The 20,685-nt window shown below is 38.5% G+C and overlaps 1 protein-coding gene across 2 annotated transcripts in view; it reads right to left on the bottom strand.

Annotated features, from left to right (window-relative positions):
* Positions 1-20,685, bottom strand: part of LOC124155181 — a 130,384-nt gene that overhangs the window by 35,120 nt on the left and 74,579 nt on the right. For both annotated transcript variants that reach the window (XM_046528901.1, XM_046528907.1), the window contains 5 exons: positions 18,722-18,803; positions 12,956-16,170; positions 12,561-12,706; positions 9,237-9,411; positions 2,917-3,020 (listed from right to left, as the gene is read on the bottom strand). In XM_046528901.1, coding sequence (XP_046384857.1) covers positions 2,917-3,020; positions 9,237-9,411; positions 12,561-12,706; positions 12,956-16,170; positions 18,722-18,803 — 3,722 coding nt within the window. The remainder of the gene's footprint in view (positions 1-2,916; positions 3,021-9,236; positions 9,412-12,560; positions 12,707-12,955; positions 16,171-18,721; positions 18,804-20,685) is intronic.

Raw genomic sequence — 20,685 nt, 5'->3', positions numbered from 1 at the left:
ATGAAATGGAAGGAGAGTAACATGCACACCCATTTCCAGTGATTATTTTCATCCAATAAAAAGTGAACACCTTGAGTGCAGCATGATGTGATATCACGTCATGGATACCCCGAGGGTTCTGGCCCTCTCTAAGAGCTCGGTTCATTTCTATTACGACCTTGAATGCCCCTAAGTTGCTCAGGAGGGATCTAGCAGCTCATTCGTGAAGACCATTCCAAGCTACCTGTGCAGGGAGGATCAGGAGAAAAATCATGGAAAATGATTCTATTTTTCATTAGACTAAGGCTGTTACATAAACAATAATTAAGTAGAGATTTCCAAGCACGATGGAATTAATCTTTCCCTCATGTAATTAGACAGAAAACGCCACCATTGCTTTTGATGATGGGGTACATAATAAGGGGCATAGATGCTGCATATCTCTTCCTAGCAATAAATATTGAATGGTTTACTCAAAATGATACTATTATGCACCAAATGAAAAAATATTACTTTAGCAATAAAAATTTGCATCATTTTCAGATTTTTAACAGAATATTCATAGTAAGGTATACGTGGCCAGAATTGAAGATTTCTCTAGAAGATGTTTACTTGCAAATACTATTATTTCCTGTTTTTATGTATTCATTTTTAACTCGGGTACATTATATTGCAAAAATGTTATTGGCTTGAGTTCAGAAGATACTAATCAGGAAGTTGTGGGTTGACTCTTTCTGTTTCCACATCAGCACCGGAGTCTCTACCCAAATATCCTAAAAAGTATACGTGTCAGCAAAACCTTTCCTCATACCGCCCCCATGATTTTGACATGCCGGTGACACTCCCAAGAAAGCTATTCTCCTAGTTGTTACAAGCTGACCAACTAAATCGTAACATCACCCCTCGCTTCTTCTCCGAACCCCCACCAACCTTAGAACAGCCGACAGGAGGGGTACATGCAAAGAGACACCCTAATACACTGTCGTAAAATAATCTTGAAAGCTGAGTGCTACCCATCTCAAGCAGCTACAGCAAAGGGAATAATTGTATGTGAAACCCATTTTTGTTACATATCTGATGCTTACGAGTGATCTTATGGGAGGAAAGGTATTGGAGCTGAAAACAAGAAACGAGTAAAGGAATTTATTATGAGAATAGTAGCTTGAGAAGAAAGTATAGAAATTATTCAAAATTCTAGAACCCTACCCCCAATACTGAGGCGTCCTAGTAAGAGGAATGTGTCCAAAATATCTTGAGCAGAATTGCCATTCCAACCAAACAGCTATTCATGGCAATTCCTTGTACTTATTACATATTTGCATTACATCCATCAAAACCAAAAATGTCCTATGGCAGTGGCAAAGTACCAATGGTGATACCAATAGAATTTCATTCTTCTCTTACTTTTTTGGTTACATGGCGTAAAAAAAAAATTGAAAGAAAACGGTGGTGCGGGGCAAAAGTCAACCTTATGCAACCCGCACCACTTGTCTATGTCTTTGTGCGGTTGACGTGACATCATATCATAAATAAAAAATTGCATAGCCAACAAATTACTGCCAAGAAATTTGTTAGTAAGCAGAAAAGTGTTAGGTAAGCAGGTACAAGTAAGTACTCATGATGTAAGCAATTTGATAAAATGATGATTTGTGACATTGTGAAAAACATTTCAATGACAAGCTTAGGGCATGAGAAAAATCCTATGCACATTTTCTTACATTCAACTCCGTAGGTATCAAGAATACAATTTTAATGAGTGAATATATAGCGTACACATGTGTACTTTAACAAAAATCTTCCTTTGAATGACACTCTCCTTGATTCCAACTATGTCCAGTGTTTTGGTGACTGCCACTCCGTGAAGGCAAAGTCCCTCCCTTTCCCACCCAATGACTCACTCCAAGCACCAAGGACACGCAGCTACCTCGAGGAGTTGTGAGCCGGACAAGTATTCTGTTAGGGGCATGCCCTAATTTTCAACAGTGAAAATATGAGTGCCTCTAATCAGTAGCGTAGCTATGGGGGAGGTCTGGGGAGTATGGACCCCCCTGAAATATAAGAACGTGATTACTTTCCTTCATAAAAGAAAAAAAAGAATGAAAATTAATGAATTTACAAAAGATTTCTTGTTCACAATGAAGTTTTTTTGATTATGAAAAGTGTTAAAACTAGTTTAAAAGACTGTCCTTAGTGCCCTGATTTCAAAAATTTTTCCCCTTGGCGGTGGACAAAACAAACCCCTACCAAACAAAATTCCTGCCTACCCCACTGCCTCTTATGATAGAATAAATGTTTTTTAAACAGTTTGAGTAACAATACAGAGATGCAATGTAGGATTGGTTTTAGCTTATGCTGCTACTTCAGAGAAATTTTAGATTTGGTGACAAATATAATCAGTAGGTCCTCCATAATTTTACTACAGCAAAATGAACAACATAGGAGATAAGACCTAAACAAAGGAAATCTTAAGCACACTCCTTATACCTATCACAAATATTTACTCCCTAGTAAGTAACTAGAGACATCGCCAGTATATGAGTATCCTCCAGAAAAAATCTAAGTTTAAAAATTAGGAAAGTATTAAAGAAATACAAAATATGTGTTACAATAATTCACTGTGACATAAATTTTAATGATAAAGCCTCACTGAAAGGAAATGCCCACAAGGAACCAAAATTTTTAACCACACGCAATGGTAAGCAATGCCTGGCTATGAAAGTAATTACATATTTCCTTATCTGGCTTTGCAATGAATTTTATCTGAGATCACAAGAATAATAGAAACTCTCAGCACTTTTACACCATTTGAAAAAATAAAACAGGTTTAAGAAATGGTGACACGGTAGCCAACATATTAGCTTAGCATCCGGATAGCCCTGAGTTGGATGTATGCCATATACCCATATGCTTCTCTTCACCCCCTCATTTTTGACTCACCTTGAGACTTTCCATTTTCACTTTCTCCAGCAAAGCTTTCTCTTGCGCAGCAATTGCCTCTGGGGACACCACTTCTTTCACACCACCAGCATGGCTATCCCTCTCTGTACGTATCAGGGAACAATATATTTTTTACATTATATGGCATAAGGTGAAGAGTAAGAATGCAGAGTGGAATTATACATGCATTAATTGGCAGAACAAATATTTTTAACAAGGCTTGAAATCCCAGGAGTAAATTGTGAATCCTTGAATTGGTCTATGTATTTGAAATGTGAGAGGGATGGAATAGAAGGGATTAAACTACCAAATATTATGCTTGATTTATCAAGCAATGGGCATAAGAAAGGCTCTCACCAAATTTTACCAGTGAGCACTGAATAATTTCGCCCCTAGAACAGTTTGAAGTTTCAACTTGAATCCCATGCCAAAAACATATTTCTCGGGCGACGCCATGTTGATGACGAGTGAACCTCATGATATCTGCATTGCTTGCATTAAGGAGCGCATTGTAATCTACGTTATTTTGAATTTAAATGAATAGTAGATAAAACAGAGAATTTTAAATGAGTGCGAGAAAACTTTACGTATACTGCTGTGTGCCGAGATGTGAATCTACCTCTCGTAAACACCAGAGAAGTATTTTTTTGCGGTGCCAAACGACCCAGACCAAGGAAGGCGGGTGTACGATGCTGCACGGACACAGCATATTCCTTCAGATATAGGTTGTTATAGAATTTGTGAGGGCCATTTAAATGTAAGTCTCTTCTGCTTCTCAAAGGGAATTAGTTTCCATTACTTCTTTTGTTGTCTTTGGCCACACATAGCAAAAATTTTGTATGTGCTTAAATGTATATGCACTCAACGGGGAACTTTTCTTTGTAATTGCTAGTACATCATTCAGCTTCAATTTATGTTGGATATAATGATTATTTCATGTGCATATTTGCCCCGGCTTTCACTCTTTGTTTCCATCTTGCATATTGAAAGCTAACCACGGCAATGGAAAGGGTCTCCTGCAACAATGCTAAACAATCGCCCACTGAATCAAATCCGCTCATCTAGTAGCCTAACAATACCAATTCCCTCAGCTGGCAGTGTCCAGAGTATAAATGCTCACCTCCAAGCTTGGAGAATAGGAGATGATCGTTCATGCTCCGGACACTCCTAGCTGAGTGGATTCGTATTGTTGGCCTACTAGATGGGCGGAATTGGTTCGGCACGTAATTGTTGAGCATTTTTGCAGGGGAGATATCTATATGTTACCTACAATCTTCAATTGTATATTTCATATTGTAAAAGCGCTATTATTGCCGTGGTCTCGTATAAATACAGCACAAGGGAACCAAGAGAGATTTTGTCGCACTCGGGCATGTCAACGCCGTTAATAGTCAAGGCCAAACTGGAGAGGAAGTTAATCGCCAAAGTGAAAGCAGCGGGGCAGTGGAAGTTGAGATAGCATGAGTCATAGACAGGCACATGCAATCAAATGATTAATTTTGAGACAAAAAATTGTTGAGTCTCTGTCAGTACATTTCGGGAATCAGCCAGAACAAAATTAACGTTTTGTTTCACCACGACGATAAACTCTTGGCCACTATTTCCACGAACCCAATGTTTTTACAGCTTCTTCAAGCATTACTTACATTCATGAGGTTCACATGTCACGCAGTGTCAGCCAATAGAAATAAGTTTTGTGTCGTGGGCGTGGTTGAAGCTCCTAGCGGACTTTTAAAGCTACTTATCTCAGTTAAAAATCGAATTCGAGCTCTGAAAATTGGCCTGTGTGTTTTTCATTCATATTTTTTTGGTTTTAAATAACGAAAACCAATTTTTAATTTTGAGTGTTCCTTTCTATTAAAGGATGTAGCCAACAAGGAAGTGGATGAGGAAAAGATGAGGCCAGTGAGTGTATTCATGGAGGCACTCACTTTACCAGATATCTGCTCCTATCATATGGCTATTCGACAACCCAGGAAAGACTTAATTGTGGAAAATTTTTTTGGTACATCCATAGGAATTACTTCCAACTTCTCTGGTGCTGATTTGGTGTGTTCGGAGGACACTACAGCTGCATTTCAATAGCCAGAGAGGATATGCAAATACTTCACATTTGTGATTTCTAGGGAAACATTAATTTCACACCTAAATTTAACATTCATATTTTATATCTGCAGCTGTGAAACTTTGACGTTATTTCTTCTAAGGAAAATTCCTAGTCACTCTTTTAATACATAACATTTCTGTTCCTCGGCAGAGCAATAATCCTCAAATAATGCCTACCTACATAAAGTCAATATTTAATAATAATAGCCTAGAGGTCAACATGGATTTTCCATGCATCAAACAATCAAATAAGTATCTAAAACTGTTTGAAGAGAGTATACTCCTTGTCCACATGATAAAGATCAGAACACCAAAAATGGATATAACACATCTCACTAACATGCATTTCACCCACTTGCAACTTCTTGAGTGAAAAATATGTGATGAGTACAGCAGATGATGATGACCAATGAATTAAAAAAAGGAGCCACAGAATAAGATGATCAGCCAAGAATATAGGATGGACACACGCAAAAAGGCAGGAAATGGCATGGATATGGGAACACGGGCAACGAGACTACTTAATTTGGCCCACCAGACTAACTAGCACCCCAGATGGTAAAACCAGGCAGGAATATGGAAAGCAGAAAAAGAAGAATGCGAGGGTTACTACTGTACTAAATTAGTTTCTCCAACAAGCTGAGCCATTCCAAAATGGGAGATGAGAAGAAGAGAACTTGGTTAAAACAAATTAAAGACATCGACAGAAGGTAATTTAAGAGTGCTCACAAGCAGACATTGAGAGAGTGATGTTCGGGACCCGAACGCCGATGTCACTTCCTGAAACCATGGGGGAAATGTAGAAAAAGTGTCAAAGCTGTCTACATTGGAGATATAATAGACATAGAAGTATTCACAGATCTTCAAAACCCTAACCTGTAGCACGTGAGCCTGTGCTGGGAAAATAAAATGTGTACCCTAAATTGCGTTGTAAGTCCTCATTTGGAGGAACATTTAAAATCCATAAAATGAGATAAAAAGAGAACATAAAATACTTATTTAACTGACTTAAATGAATGGGTCGGGTTGTAACATTGGTTCCTTAAATTTTAAGAAAGATAAAAAATGATGCCTTCACAGAGACTCAAACCCAGGTCACCTGTGGCTAGAGTTACAGGCTGTGCCACTCAATGAACTTGTAGAAAGGCTCTTCCTCGAGGAAACTGATGCTGCATGAAAACTTCACTCGCATTTTTCTCACGAACCCAGGCCTTAGGGCAAGAAAGCCGTGACACTTTTTCTACATTCCCTGCATAGTTTCTCTGAAAATGACATCAGCATTCAGATCCCAAACATCACTCTCGTAATGTCTCCCTGTCAGTCACAATGCACATAATGCATATTACTGGAAACTACCAACTGTGCAATTCCTGCACCATGAATACTTAGAGCAGCTCTTTAAAGGTAAAGACATTGAAGCCAGTCATGTGAGTAAACAAAGTAGAAATGGAAAATTGCCACGGTATCAATTTCAACAACCTCGAAAAAGGAAGAACAATAAGACATTGGAGACAGGGAATATAGAGAGTGATTGGAGCAAGAAGAATGAGGAGTAAAAAGATAGGGTAGGATAAAAGCCGAGCGCAGAAAAACAATGGCCGTCATAAACAACCTGTCACATAGGTACCTTTCCACTTTAGCTATCACGATACGATCACGATAAGAGCTAAAAGACACATAATTGAATAGTAAACTAGGATTTAAATAACAAAATACTAAATAGGAGCATTCTGTAACATTTATTTTGCAAACTTGGCTTCACTTGAAATACACAAACTAAATCCACATAGATTTTATACATGTTACAAGTGAAGTAACTGACAAAGCAAAAGATGATTTTGAAATATGTACGCTAAAAATTGAATTTCTGTAAGAACAGGAGAAAACAGTCAACATAAGAACTTCATTCTGCAAGTTCTAGGAAATTTTAATGATTATAGAAAAGTACACCAAATATTACTGGTGACAAAGAGAGTGGTAACTATTGACCCAACACGTGAAATGATTGAAAGAAAACAAATGAAAGGCTCAGAATTTGACACAGAAGTTTCAGGAATATCTGTAAATACTCTTGAAGATCCCACAGTTAATTTTCCAGAGTGATTTTAAAACTATTTGAATGGAGTCAATTGCAACATTTTTCAGCTGATAGTCCCTTAGTCGGATCACTTATGCAAAAGGGCAGTTCTTGCTTCATTAAACGCTTAATAAATAGTTTAACTCATTCACAAGATATCCATGTCACTCATGAGGTATCAATGATGACAATAATTACCAGAAGAAATGTTTCTTTCCACAACCAATGAACATGGAAAAGGATTGAGACAAATACTGAACAGTGAAAATTAAGTGCTGACCAATACTTTTAATCAGAATCCACAATATTAGGAGGCATTGTGTTGAAAATCTCACCATTTTTTTCCAGATCAAAATTAGGTCCTCTAATACAAAAAGAGTAGAAATAACCTTTACAAACACAAAATATAACCTTTACAAGCACAAAATTGCATAATTTTTATAATATATTTTCAAAATTAAATTTCTGTATCTCATATTTTCTCAAGAACAGCAGCACTGTATTTAAAGATGGAGAGCTGGAATGGGGTGGTTCAACAAAAACCTTCAACCAAGGTTTAAAAAAGGTCTTTCAAAATACTCTGCATAGGATGCATATCATTTTTAAATTCCAAAAAATGTCATCTTCACAGCTACGGATTGAAACCTTCATACCTTATCCTTCATGAAAAATAACTTTGATGTCAAGTGCATCACATACATATGGCTTAGTCCAGGGAGAGCTCTATTCACACCTGTCCAAACCACCCTTAAAGTTTAATCATTGAGAGAGTATAAATATGTGCGTAATATACAATTCTATTCTCCTATGGGGGCTATTTAGCAGAAAATGAACTAGAATACAAAAAGAAGGTGCAATGTAGAAGCTTTTTGGAGAATGCATTCATATATAAATCACTGGAATTTATCTTTTCTTTTTTCAGCTACCCAACAGCTTTCAATGACACAAATATTCATCCAACTATCATATAGTAACCAACGGTGTAAGATAAGAGATGCACGATTACTTGGCATTATTTATACCAACTGAAGCAGCTGCATAGACAAAATATTAACAAATATGATGCAATCTCTCCCAAAAAAGTCCATAATAATAACTTGTATATACTAAACTCAGTATTACCCAATGCATAACCACAAGTTGCAATTAAAGCTAATAAATTTAGTTAAGTTAATGCTTCAAATCTACATCACCTCAGTCCTTATAATGATGAGAATAGTAAATAATCTGAACAGTTGTGAGGAAAGAGGCGCAAGTCTAGTTCATGAATTCAATTACATAAGTATTAATTAAGGAAGTTCTGATGAAAGTGACCGGATTCAAGCACGCATGCTTTGTGCCATCATATTAGGGAGGGTGATGGGAGGTTATTAATTACGAGACATGGAGTACGAGGATTATTAGAAACGGAGAGAATGTGGGAAGCTGCACATCCCAGTGTGGATATTGATGCTGACCGTGGGAATCAATACCAACTATCATATATACTTAAGAACTCTGAAGCTATGAATCTGAGTATGCAGTATGCCAAAGATCAGTATGTGGTAGATACTAAAAAGAGTAAGATGGCAAACTCAATGCATACGTACTCTTTAGGACAAGTGAGATTTTTCTTGGAAATGCCCATGATGAACAAAGAATGATTCAATATCATATTACAATGAAATATTATGTCAAAAGAATTCTAACTACAGATTGAATTAATGCCCTAAATAGTAACGTTAAACGTCAACGTTCTGCACAAAACATGAACATTCCGACATTGTAAGTAACAAGCTAAACATTTCTCATCATGTCATTTGATAATTAAATTGTCTCATCTCGAGAGAAATTACTATTATTAAGAATCAAAAATGAAATCACAATAGATAATTACTCAACTAGAAAAAATCACCACAGCCAATTATCACATGACAGAAAACTTGAAGAAATTAAAAAATCCCAAATGGAAGAGAAACACACCAATACAATGCTATATAGAGATTATTTCATCAGCTTGACATCTAACTCCGCAGAAGCTTTAAAAATAAAGGGCCAGCATGGAAAAATATGAAATAAAAATCACAGAGGAGCCAAATTCTAGGTACTGAGAACAGAAAGTGAATAAATTTTGATAAGAACCATGATTTGAACATACCATATTCAGGTAACGATGTCAACAGGGCCTCTCGAGCATTTGCATATGAATAATCATATGCAGCAAATATTTGAGCAATTACATTTTGAGGCACTTGAGGAAATTCCTTTGCCAGAAGATCCCATGTTAGACGCGTGGACATGTCATTTCTCTGGTTATTCATAATTTTTTTACTCTGTAAGTCAATCAAAAAAATAATGAAAACTTCAATTAGAATACAAATATCCATTTACAAATAGTGGAAGCTTATTACAGCAACAGCTCTTGGGAACTCAGAAATCACTAGAAATAAAGAACTGTCGTTATTACCTAAAGTAGTTAAATAATCACACAAGAATCACTCCACAGGCATTCCTATACCTGTTTTTGCTGAGATTCAAAAATTGCAGTGTGACAGCCATTATAATCATACTTATGGACATTTTATTCACTAACAATCTTGTACTATTTAAATCATGTAATCACATTTAATTATGCTCAACATCGTATGCAGAGGCATAAAGAAGTCGAATTTTAACAATCCCAGCATTAGACACCAACTGAACGGCACATTTATATGTTGCTATTAGCCCCATTTCTTATATGCTCCTAGTATGCCACAAGAGCAAGTTATGGCAATGCATCAACAATGACTATTAAAGGCTAAAACTTCAGAAACTGTTCAAAAATTCACACCATCCATCATTCCGAATAGAATAATGAGTGGAGGCTGTAGAGGGCGACAAAATGAGTAGGATGAAATTTTAGAGGATAGTGGGATCCTAGAGTGATCAAGCTCAACCAGTCTCCAATGCGATAAGTAAATGGTCACAAGATGACTTATTAACTGTCAAACATATAAATGCACTTCAAGTCTAGTGACCAACCATCAGAGAGCATTCTTGTACGACTGAATAGAAAATCTATTGAGCAAGTTCATAATTGTAATTTTTTACGAATATCTCTTGATTTTAAGATGTCCTGGGCTGATCATATTTTATACATCAGCAGCAAACTTAATTCTACCGGTTATTTGCTCAGACAGCTCAGTTCCACAGTGGAAAGAAATTGCTTAATCTATATTACAGTAACTTTTACTCTCATGACTTCTACCTACATGTAATCTATTGGGGATCAACTTATCAATCTGTAAAAAAATATTTCATTTGCACAATCGTGCTATGAGAGTCATTGCTCATAAAAAGCTACATATCTCCAAGCAGACCTCTCTTGAAAGACATGCTTATTATTCCTATTCCGGGTGTATATACAGTAAAACCCCTCTTTTACACTTTTGACGGGGACAAGGAAAAAAAGTGTAAATTGCGGGAAAGTGTAAAATTGAGGTTAGGCACAATTTAATGAAAAATAACCCCTTTAAATAAATTTGTATGTTCTATTTTTCATATGAATCATGTTCTAAATGAATAGTAAATATAAAACCTTTAATTATGATAACAAAAAATTCTTTATTAGTATTGAACTCTCAGTGAGGTGGATCATATTTTCTGATTTCATAGATCAGTCTTTTAAATGTTCTTCATCAGCTTTTTTAAACAATTTGCGATTTCTCCCTCATCAACTTCTTTTCCTACTTTTACTATTGGCAACTAATTGGGCTTTGTTAGATAAAGATTTTTGTGAAGTGGACGACACTATAACCGTTGTGTCATCGGCATACAGAATAGGAGTAATGTTGTCAATACTGGATATGGCAAGTGGTAAATCATTTATATATATCAGGAAAAGAAGTGGACCCAGTGTAGATCCCCGAGGTACACCGACATTAGAATTATGAGGTAAAGATACATGCCTAACACCATCAACAGTTAATGTTACAACCTGAGTTCTGTGGTTAAGATATGATTTCATCCACTGAAGAGCAATGCCTCTGATTTCTGCAAGCTCAAAAAAAAGATGATCATGATTTACCATGTGAGGAAGTGAGGCATGGACAATGACCGCAGCGGAGAAAGCAAGGATAGAGGCCTTTGAAATGTGGTGCTCAGAAGAATGATGAAAATCAAATGGATCGACCGAGTTAGTAACGAGGAAGTCCTAAGAAGAGTAGGAGAGAAGAGAAGCCTCATGAAAACCTTAATAAGAAGACGGAACAACCTTATAGGCCACATCTTGAGACATGATGGCCTGATGAAGACAATCGTCGAAGGACAGGTGGAAGGCAAGAATGGAAAAGGAAGACCTCGAACAAAATATATGGAACAAGTAAAGAGAGATGTGAAAGAGAAGAAATACGTAGGAGTGAAAAGATTAGCTGATAGGAGAACTGAGTGGAGAGCTGCGTCAAACCAATCCTAGGATTATATTTAAGTAAATGAAAGGTCGTAGCACTTTTCCACAAGAATTTTTTAATGCGTACAACGCGTTTCGGCTCACTGAGCCATCATCTGGTACAAGAAGGTCTTGTACCAGATGATGGCTCAGTGAGCCGAAACGCGTTGTACGCATTAAAAAATTCTTGTGGAAAAGTGCTACGACCTTTCATTTACTTAAATATGTCTAACTTCCACCAATTGAAGCCTGAATCTGTTGAATCCTAGGATTGTTGACCAGTGATGATGATGATGATGATTTACCAGGTCAAAGGCCTTAGAGAAATCAAAAAGTAAAGCAAGTATTTCTTTTTTATTATCAATAGAGAGTAATATTTTGTTTATTGCCTGATACATGGCAGAAATAGTGGATTTTCCACATGTGAACCCATGCTGATCTCCAGAGAGAAGACTGTACCTATCCAGAAAAGATACTATACCATTACATGCAATTCTCTAAAAAATTTTTGAAAATGAATATTGCAAAGCAATTGGTCTGTAGTTGTTTAAATCATCTATACTCCCTTTGTTTTTATAAAGAGGAACAATTTTGGATTTCTTCAGCGATGCTGAAAAGACACCCATTCTCAGAGATTCATTCACTAAATGAAGAAGTGGAATCTTAATCATATCATAGCTACAGGATATTATCTTTGCAGGGATTCCATCTGGACCGGAACTAGAAATGCTTCGGCTGAGTTTGGATATGACTGACTCTATTTCCCTGTCATCACAAGGCCTCATAAAAAGAGACATTGGATTACCCATTGCAGTGTAGGTGGAGTGAGGGACTGTAGAGTTTGGTACTAAAGCAAAATGCTCATTGAATACCTCAGCAAGGTCAGAGAAGCAGTTAAGAGTTCCACTGCGTTAAGTTTGGATATTGGGCAAAGCAGACATTTTATCTTTGCTCTGTGCTGGTGCTTTGATTTGGGCAACCCAATGGCTTGAGTTTTCATGAAGTAAGCCATTTACAGTGCAAAGAATAAACACAGACAAAAGCAAAAATTACCTGGTCAGCATTGTACATGGCCATAGCCATTTCCATATCCATTATTTCTCTCAAATTAGGAGTGTTGGATGAGGCTTGCTTATATTCTTTCGTATCGTTTAAATCCTCCTTCTCAAGTTCTTGAAGCTGCCTAGCAAGTAACTCATCTAGAAGGAAAAAGAATTATTTTCAAAATCCAAAAATACAAGCCATTAGAAATAACAAATACGTAATAATGCAAAAATGAAGTGGTAATACAAATACTGACAAGCAAATTAGTTCCATTTTCTTCCAAAAATACCTTCTGATATGCACAAATGCATGCATACTTAGATATTCACATTTTATTTGTTGATGTACTTTGGTATACAACTACAGCAAGTATCAAAAACAGAAGCCTTCATTAAGATAGTTACCTTCAATCAACATCTTCTGTGACATCTCCTCTTCAGCTAAAATAGAATCCCACTGACTTTTCAGAAGGCATTCATGGAGTTTTCTAGCAAGAGAGCTAGGTATATTGATAGTGATCCCACTGGCAGATCCACCAGGCAGCTTGGCTGATTCATTTGAAGGTTCTTCAAAAGGATTACCAAAGGTCCCATACAAGAGATCAACAAAGTTAGAATCTAGGACAAGAGGGTAGGTAACTGCATCATCATCACAAGTTATCACATCTTTTTCTTCGATAACACTTCTGTCGATGCAAGGTTGCATTTCGTCCGCTACAACAAAATCATCTATACCGCTGTCACTTTTTGAAATGTTGGTTTTTCCCAACTGGAAGTGCAAATCTGGATAAATGGAACCTGGTGAACAAAAGTTCTGACTACTTTCACCTAAATTATCCATAGGGAACTTTCCAGTCTTTTCAAAAACACTCTGTTCTGTATTGGGACCAAGGCTGATTGAGGGACTTTCACTGACATCTCCTTCCACTTTCGTTTGCTCAGTGCTTACTGAACGCAGGCTCTCCTCTTTGATGGACGAATCAGAAATAGTTTTGTTTTCATTATAAAGGATGCGAATGGAAGGACTATTATCATCATCCTTGTGGTGAAGACTGGACGGGTAAGTGGAGCAAGAAGGTATCACATCTTCATTGGTAACAACTGTAAAGGATTCAAATTTTCTCTCTTCCTTGCACAAATTAAACTCTACAAAACTATCAGTCTTGGTCTCTTCATGACTCTCTTTATGAGTATTGGCGGCAGGAGACAAGGAATCTTGAGAAGGGAGACTAACTACTGGAGGAGAGGTACTACCGTCATCATCCTTTATTAGAAATCTTTCCCCCTCTGACTCTTCAACCAATGATGAATTATTTTGAGGCAATCTCCTACTACTACACTCATCCTCTTCTAGCCTCTCAGACTCCCCTACAAACTTCAGTATGCTAGTGGCATCATCCACAGGTAAGTTCTTATGCTCCAAATCATGGGTCACCCCAGCTGCTGTAGCATCAATTTTGAATTTCTCAAAATGCCAGTCACTGAGACTAAGATCTTCACAGAGTGGTAGAGTTTCACCTTCCTTCAATTGAGTCGCATTCGCATTAGGCTTTGAATCCCTCACCTCTGCATTCTCAAGACATTTTTCACTACTTTCAAACTCTCCTTGTCTCCTCAGCTGAGCTTTTTCTATGCCCAATAACAGAGACTTCAGTACAGTCATTTTTCCAGATTCAGTTTTACCATGAATCATGATGCACTCATTTTTTTCCCCCGAATAGTGGCAACTTTCATCCTTTTCCGGCTGCTTTAAGTCTAGGGTTTCATTTTCATCAAAATCACCATGTTTCAATGTTCCATGATCACCCTGGCCACATGCCATATTTATTACTTCTCCAAAAATATTATCAACAGGTCCGTTCAAGCCAGCTTTAGAAGAACATGATTTTAATTCTGACTGGCAACAATTATGGCTATCAAAAACTGTGACTGAAGCATCAATGCCTGATGATTCTGGCATAGGAGTCGGCATTTCAGTCGCTTCTACCTGATCAATTAGCGGTTCATTTTTTCTTCCCGGTGTGACTGATGGATCACCTTCATCATCAGTAGGCTTAACCTCTACCGGGGGATCTAACAAATTAAGACATGGTGAAGTATGTAAACCTTCATCCGAAGTTTCCATGTTAACATCAGCATTGGATGATTCAACATTTACTTTTTCTTGTGTTTTATCCATCACAGAATTTCCATCATTCATCTCTTTATCAGCCCCAAAAGTGTCAAAAGCTGACAATGTTGATACAGGGGCAACACCTCCATTAGAAACGGGACCCATTTCACCCGGCACATTAGAAAGGGAAGCTGAATTATCACAATCCTGCTCACTTCCTCCGGCAGTCACATCAGCTGTCTTGCTGGTACTCTCGCTGCCATTCGAACACACTTGAGTTGCATCCGATTTATCTCTGTCAAGCCCTAGAGCTTTGAGCAGAAGTCTAATGTCTTTGATCCAACCAAACTCATGACCCTCGATGGTATTCGTGATTCTTTCAATTTGCTCCGCTTCATCTGTATCCTTTGATTCATTCTCAATCGCACATTTTTTCTTAGGGCTTCTTGGTGGAAGAGGACCATCATTCTCTTTCCTTTCACTCTCGTCAGGGTCTTTATGACTCTGGGCATTGGATGAAGTATTCCATGAAGCTAAAGGGTCAATGCCATCAGTTATCCATTCATCATTTCCTTCAGCATCCTGAGAATCGGGGTCACCAGAGCTCTTCTCATTAATTTTAGCAGCCAGCACGGCAGCATGCCTGTGCCAAATGGATCTCGCAGGCTTTGGTTCCGAAGATTCCTGTAACTCTTTCTCACCAGATTCTTCTCCCTCATTGGACTTCCAGTCCATAAATTTGGACGCAGTTACTTCCTTCCACTCCTTTTCTCTCATCCCAATGCCTTTTCCTCGAACATTGGCACTGACATCCACTTCTTGACAATCTGCACCATTCACTGACTGAAGGAAAGGATTATGGCCCATCCCATCAGACTTTGATGATGCATTTTCCCAGCCACATCCATCTGCATCATTTACTTCACTTTCTTGGGAGGAAAATAAATTAGTTGGTTGAACTCCAGGAAAGATATTGCTACTAGATGAATGCATAGACCTTTTCTCTTCTGGTGTCCAATGCAATTGCTCCTTGGTAGCCATGAATTCAGCTTCAGTAGTTTTGGATGAAATTGGCTGACCACTAGATCCAGTATTGAACATGCTCGGAGAATAGAGTACAGGCTGTACATATGGTCCACTGGGAAAACCAACGAAATTTGGAAGTGCATTTGCTACTGACTGCTGAAACTGATTACTACCATGGACGAAATGATTGGACAAATGATTTGCTTTCACATTCGCAGGCTTTTTTCGATTGATGAGTGGAGCACCAGCAAATTGAGAGGGCTGCTTAATTTCCTTTGAGGGCTTCACTTTTGGCATCGAAGGGATAATATGCTGCTGAGCAGGAACTGTATGCTTCTTTAATGGTTTTTTCTTAAGAACCTGCATTATGAGGTCCTTCCCGGTCAACCCATACTCAAAATGAGAAAGCATTTGAGTGATCTTCTTCTGTGAAACACCATGCTGGTTTACTTTTGCCAATCTGGATGGATTACGGTACCACCTGTAGAATGAAAGAACAATAAATAGAACCTGAATACCCTGTAATCAAAAACTGAAAATAAAATGGTTCACTGCTTGAAGGCATGCATGAACTTCTACGGTGGTGGATCTGGGGTAAAAATTTTGGGAGTCAAGGCACTGTCACCTCCTTGAAGATGACCTTAGTCTCTGGAGAACGCAGTGTTACATATTGGAATGACGTACGCAATAATTCACGCACACTCCCACCCACTGTTTGATTGTACAAAGGAAGCTCCACTTCCAAGATCTCTCAGGATCTAAAAGAATTACATAACTTGATGATTAGAGGCTAAGCATGGCCGAAATCCATTCTGATGAATTAAAAAGATTAGGTACTTTTTCAGCTTAATTTTTATTTTACAAGGAGTACTCCAACAACTCCTCTGAATGCATCACACCAATGCCTATTTATCCCATTCCCTCACATACCTCCCCCTCACCCTTTCCTCTGCTTCCTCCCCCATCCCTCGTATTTGAAGTTGAAATTGTACTTATTTAGTAACCATCTGAGCTTAAGTACACCCAAGTCTCGTATAGCGCAATTTCGATTAGCGCAATTTTGATATAGCGCAAATTCGTTCCTCGGGGAAACATTGCAATGCAGAGTAGCCTAATCAAAAATCTTAAACGCTCTCGTGATAAAACGTGAACTTGCGCTAAGTACACACGAAATTTCTATCATTTTACGCATATTAATATTATTGCTTGCCTCAAATCTTCTTTTTTGTTTATATATTAATCGAAATCCATTGCTGTGCGATGGCTAAAAGTATTACACGTCATTGGGTCCAGATAGCCGGCCTACCGAAGTAATTTATCTCGTCTCCTTAACAGAATGAGTTTATTTAGGTGAATTCAGAATGAATTAATTAAGCGTGGGGCTAGTGGAAATGAGTTTTTTTAGTAATACTGGTTGAGACGTAATTTTTGCCGTCATAGGTTATCGGGCGATTGACTTCCAGGTAGAGGGTCTACGCTAAAGCCTTCAAGGTCATCGGTATTCACGGAGGAGAAATGGAGCGGTGGCCGAGTTGCGCATGAATAGCATCAACATATAAGAGGGTCCCCTATAGAGTCTCAAACACAATAGCTTCGTTCCCTCCCCGCAGTCGTAGGCCCTCTGCGTCTCAAGAATACTTGTACAGTTCAGCAGTAGAAGGTGATTTCGATAGAGCCATGCAGAGTAAAAACCAAGAGAAAATGGCAAAAAATAGGAATGCGGGTAGAAAAATCAAGAATTTATCAAGAAAAACCATAAACCTAGAAGAGAAATTGATAAAGGTCAATTGCTTTGAAAATGAAAACGGAGAACGTCAAAGCAATATTGCGCGGAAGTTAAAACGCACGAAGCCTTATTCTTAATAAAGACGAAGTTAAAACATCAGTGACCTCAGCCGCACCAACTTCAACCAAGCGGTCTACACATACGGAAAGTTCATAGTGAATCAGTACAAAAAGACAAGAGTGGTAATCGCTCCGAGACATTTAGTGAAAGCTCCGGTTGGTTCCAGAATTTAAACGGCAAGCAGGTATTTTCAGTGCGGCGATCAGGTGAATCTGCAGTGTTGATAGCGCAGCCACCACAACATTTTCTGATGAACTCCAAGCTGCGATTGAAAGTGGCTCCTTTCCCCCTCAACTAGTTTTTAATGTTGACGAGACGATATTCTTATGGAAAAGAATGCATTCTCGTTCATTCATTTTCAGGGAAGGAAAACCTGGGTCACGTTTCAAGGCTTTTAAAGACTTTCACGTAGCTGCTAATGCCTCAAATTAAAATGATTTATCATTCATAAACTCCGCTAGCTATGAAATGGCATTCAAAGTAGCATTTGCCTGTCACTTCGATGAGCGACAAACGGGCCTGGGTGACACAGTAGTTGTTTTTAGACTGGTTTGAAAAATCATCTACTGCCGGCAATGCATTACGAACCCCTGAGATATCAGATGTTAGCCCACCCGCACGACAAGATGGAATTTCAAAAGCACGTAAGAATATTTTTTAACGTGAATAAGAGTCTTCAAATGCGTGCATACTATCTTTAAGATGTTTTAAACTATAAACATTTATATAAATAATGTCTTTTAAGGCTATTTATGGGAATACATATGTTTTAGAGGAAATTCAATACCCAAGACCTATGCTACCAGGAACGCATCCCTATCTTCCCAACGTTAAAACGCTCTCGTATAACGCAAATTCGTATAGCGCAAAGACCCCAAGGAACGCATCCCTTGCGCTATACGAGACATGCGTGTACTCTAATGATGTCACCTATGCGATGCAACTGGACAATGTAGAAAAATTTTGCAGATATGACTGATGATCAAATAGCCCACAGATATATTTTTAAGATGATGCCATAATCACTTTCATGACCATAGGATAAGATCACCTCCATCAGTAGACTTGATCGTCACTAAAGTAAGCATCTGCATAGCCAGTTATTCTTCTGGGGCTCCACCAAAATAACCAAAGCATTTTTGAGAATACAGATCGATTTAATTAAAAACAAAGAACTAATTTTTACCATGTCAATGGCTCCAACAACTCTACTTGGTAAGGCACCGCTGCAGGCTCCATCACAGTTAAACCACAGTTGCACTTTTTACCTGAGAAAATAATATACAGTAAAACCTTAGTAAATCAAAATTAAGCAGACCAAAATTTTACTACTTCTGGATGTGGAGGGGCTGAAGAGGTTTCACGACAGACTGGCATTCATAATGGACATTTGTATAAGTTAGGCAAGACAAAACAGTCCCAATGGTACTACAGTAGACTCTCGTTATTACGAAGTTCACGGGACCGAAAATCCGGAGGTTCTTAGTAACGAAGTTCGTATGAATGTTTCTTTTAGGAATCGCCAAAAAAAACCGTATGTGATAAATGCGATTAAATGATGCGGAATTATATATAGAGAGGAAAATTCGTTCCAGTTTCGGTATGCGGCATGATGTAATCGAGGGTTGATATCCTCCCGAGTACAGTAAGTCCGATTCACGAACTAGATGCGTTCCAAGACCTTGTTCCTAAGTTGATTAACCTACGATCCAGCCACCGAGAGTTGTCCGATGACAGGCAGAATAGTCTATGTTGGGGCAGCATTGCCAGGTAAGAAAGTGAAACGCTTATAAAGGCCTCCGTGAAGAAAGGAGACGGAAAGGATGACGAGCGTTAAGGACTCAGTGGAAGAATCACTTGTTTTGGGGATTCGAAGAAAGGGCAAGTTTTAGTGGATCAGGCTTATTTCGCTGCTCTGTGTGCATTTGACAACGTTGTATGACTAGGCGATGGTGTGAGGTGCGTTTGGGGGACAGCGATTGGCTGCAAACCGTGCTGGCGAAGGGTTATCTGCACCTCCTATTGTGCCGTCATCGGACCGGTCGTATTGTATGCAAGGCATAGAGGAGTACGGTTATCCTGCAGAATGCAACACTTCACAACAATCGTGCGCTAACTCACGAATGTGACAAATTGATTTAGCTGGGCGTGCAACGCGGCCAGAGCCGAAAAAAATTGCTCTGTGCAGCAAGGAACAACGGGCGAAACGCTGAACAGTTCCTAACTTCACACCGGATTCAATGATACTTAATTCAGATTATGCCCAGAGTACGATTTCTCTATAGCGCGGCATAGCAACGGCTAAATCAAAAGGCGCCAAATTCAAAATTTGAAATTTTTGAATGCTGTCATGTCTGAAAGTTCGTAAATCGAATGTGCGTAGGAAGAGAACTAACTGTACATCAAATATACGAGCTGTAATGAGTCTGTCACCATGATTCCCCAGGAATGAAGCTTGTTATATGATGTTGCGCGAATGGTGAAGAAAAAACCATAAATGACACTCTTGGTCACAGTACAAGAGGACAACTTAAACGTGGTGTGATTATTAAAACTTAGCGAAGTGAATATCCATCTAAATGCCATAGCTTATGCGTGGAACTTCATAATAAAGTTCATTTTGTAACCACCAGGACCGGGACTGAGGTTCGTAATTTCGTAAAAACGAAAATTTCGTAACAACGTTTCTTTTCCTATAGCTTGGATAGGCCTTTTCATCGGGACCAACGATTTGCTTTGTAAAAACGAGAACTTCGTAATAACGTTGTTCGTATTAGCGAGAGTCTACTGTATACATGTTCAACCAAAAAAAAGTCATTTGAATGCATGTGTGAATACTGTCGAGCACTTAAAAAATTAAATACCGTATAAGCGTGTGTAAGAGGCGCACCTTTTTTCCCAGAAATAGCAGCCGAAAATGGGGGTGCGCCTCTTACACAAACGTTTTATCTTCCCCCCCTCCCCTTCCCCCCCTGCCCTTCCCCCCCTCCCCTTCCCCTGTCGCAAGTCCAAGGGGAACTGAGTGCTTTGGTTTTCAGCGTGAGCCAGTCATCTAAAAACCAAGGTCAAAAACAAGCGGGGGGCACAGGATTTTCTCCCTTAAGTGACATATTCATAACATTCTTCTGTTTGCCTTTTTTTACTCGTAAG

The sequence above is a fragment of the Ischnura elegans genome, chromosome 1, assembly GCF_921293095.1.
Source record: "Ischnura elegans chromosome 1, ioIscEleg1.1, whole genome shotgun sequence".
Lineage (NCBI taxonomy): Eukaryota > Metazoa > Arthropoda > Insecta > Odonata > Coenagrionidae > Ischnura > Ischnura elegans.
This window is presented reverse-complemented; position numbering and strand designations above follow the sequence as displayed.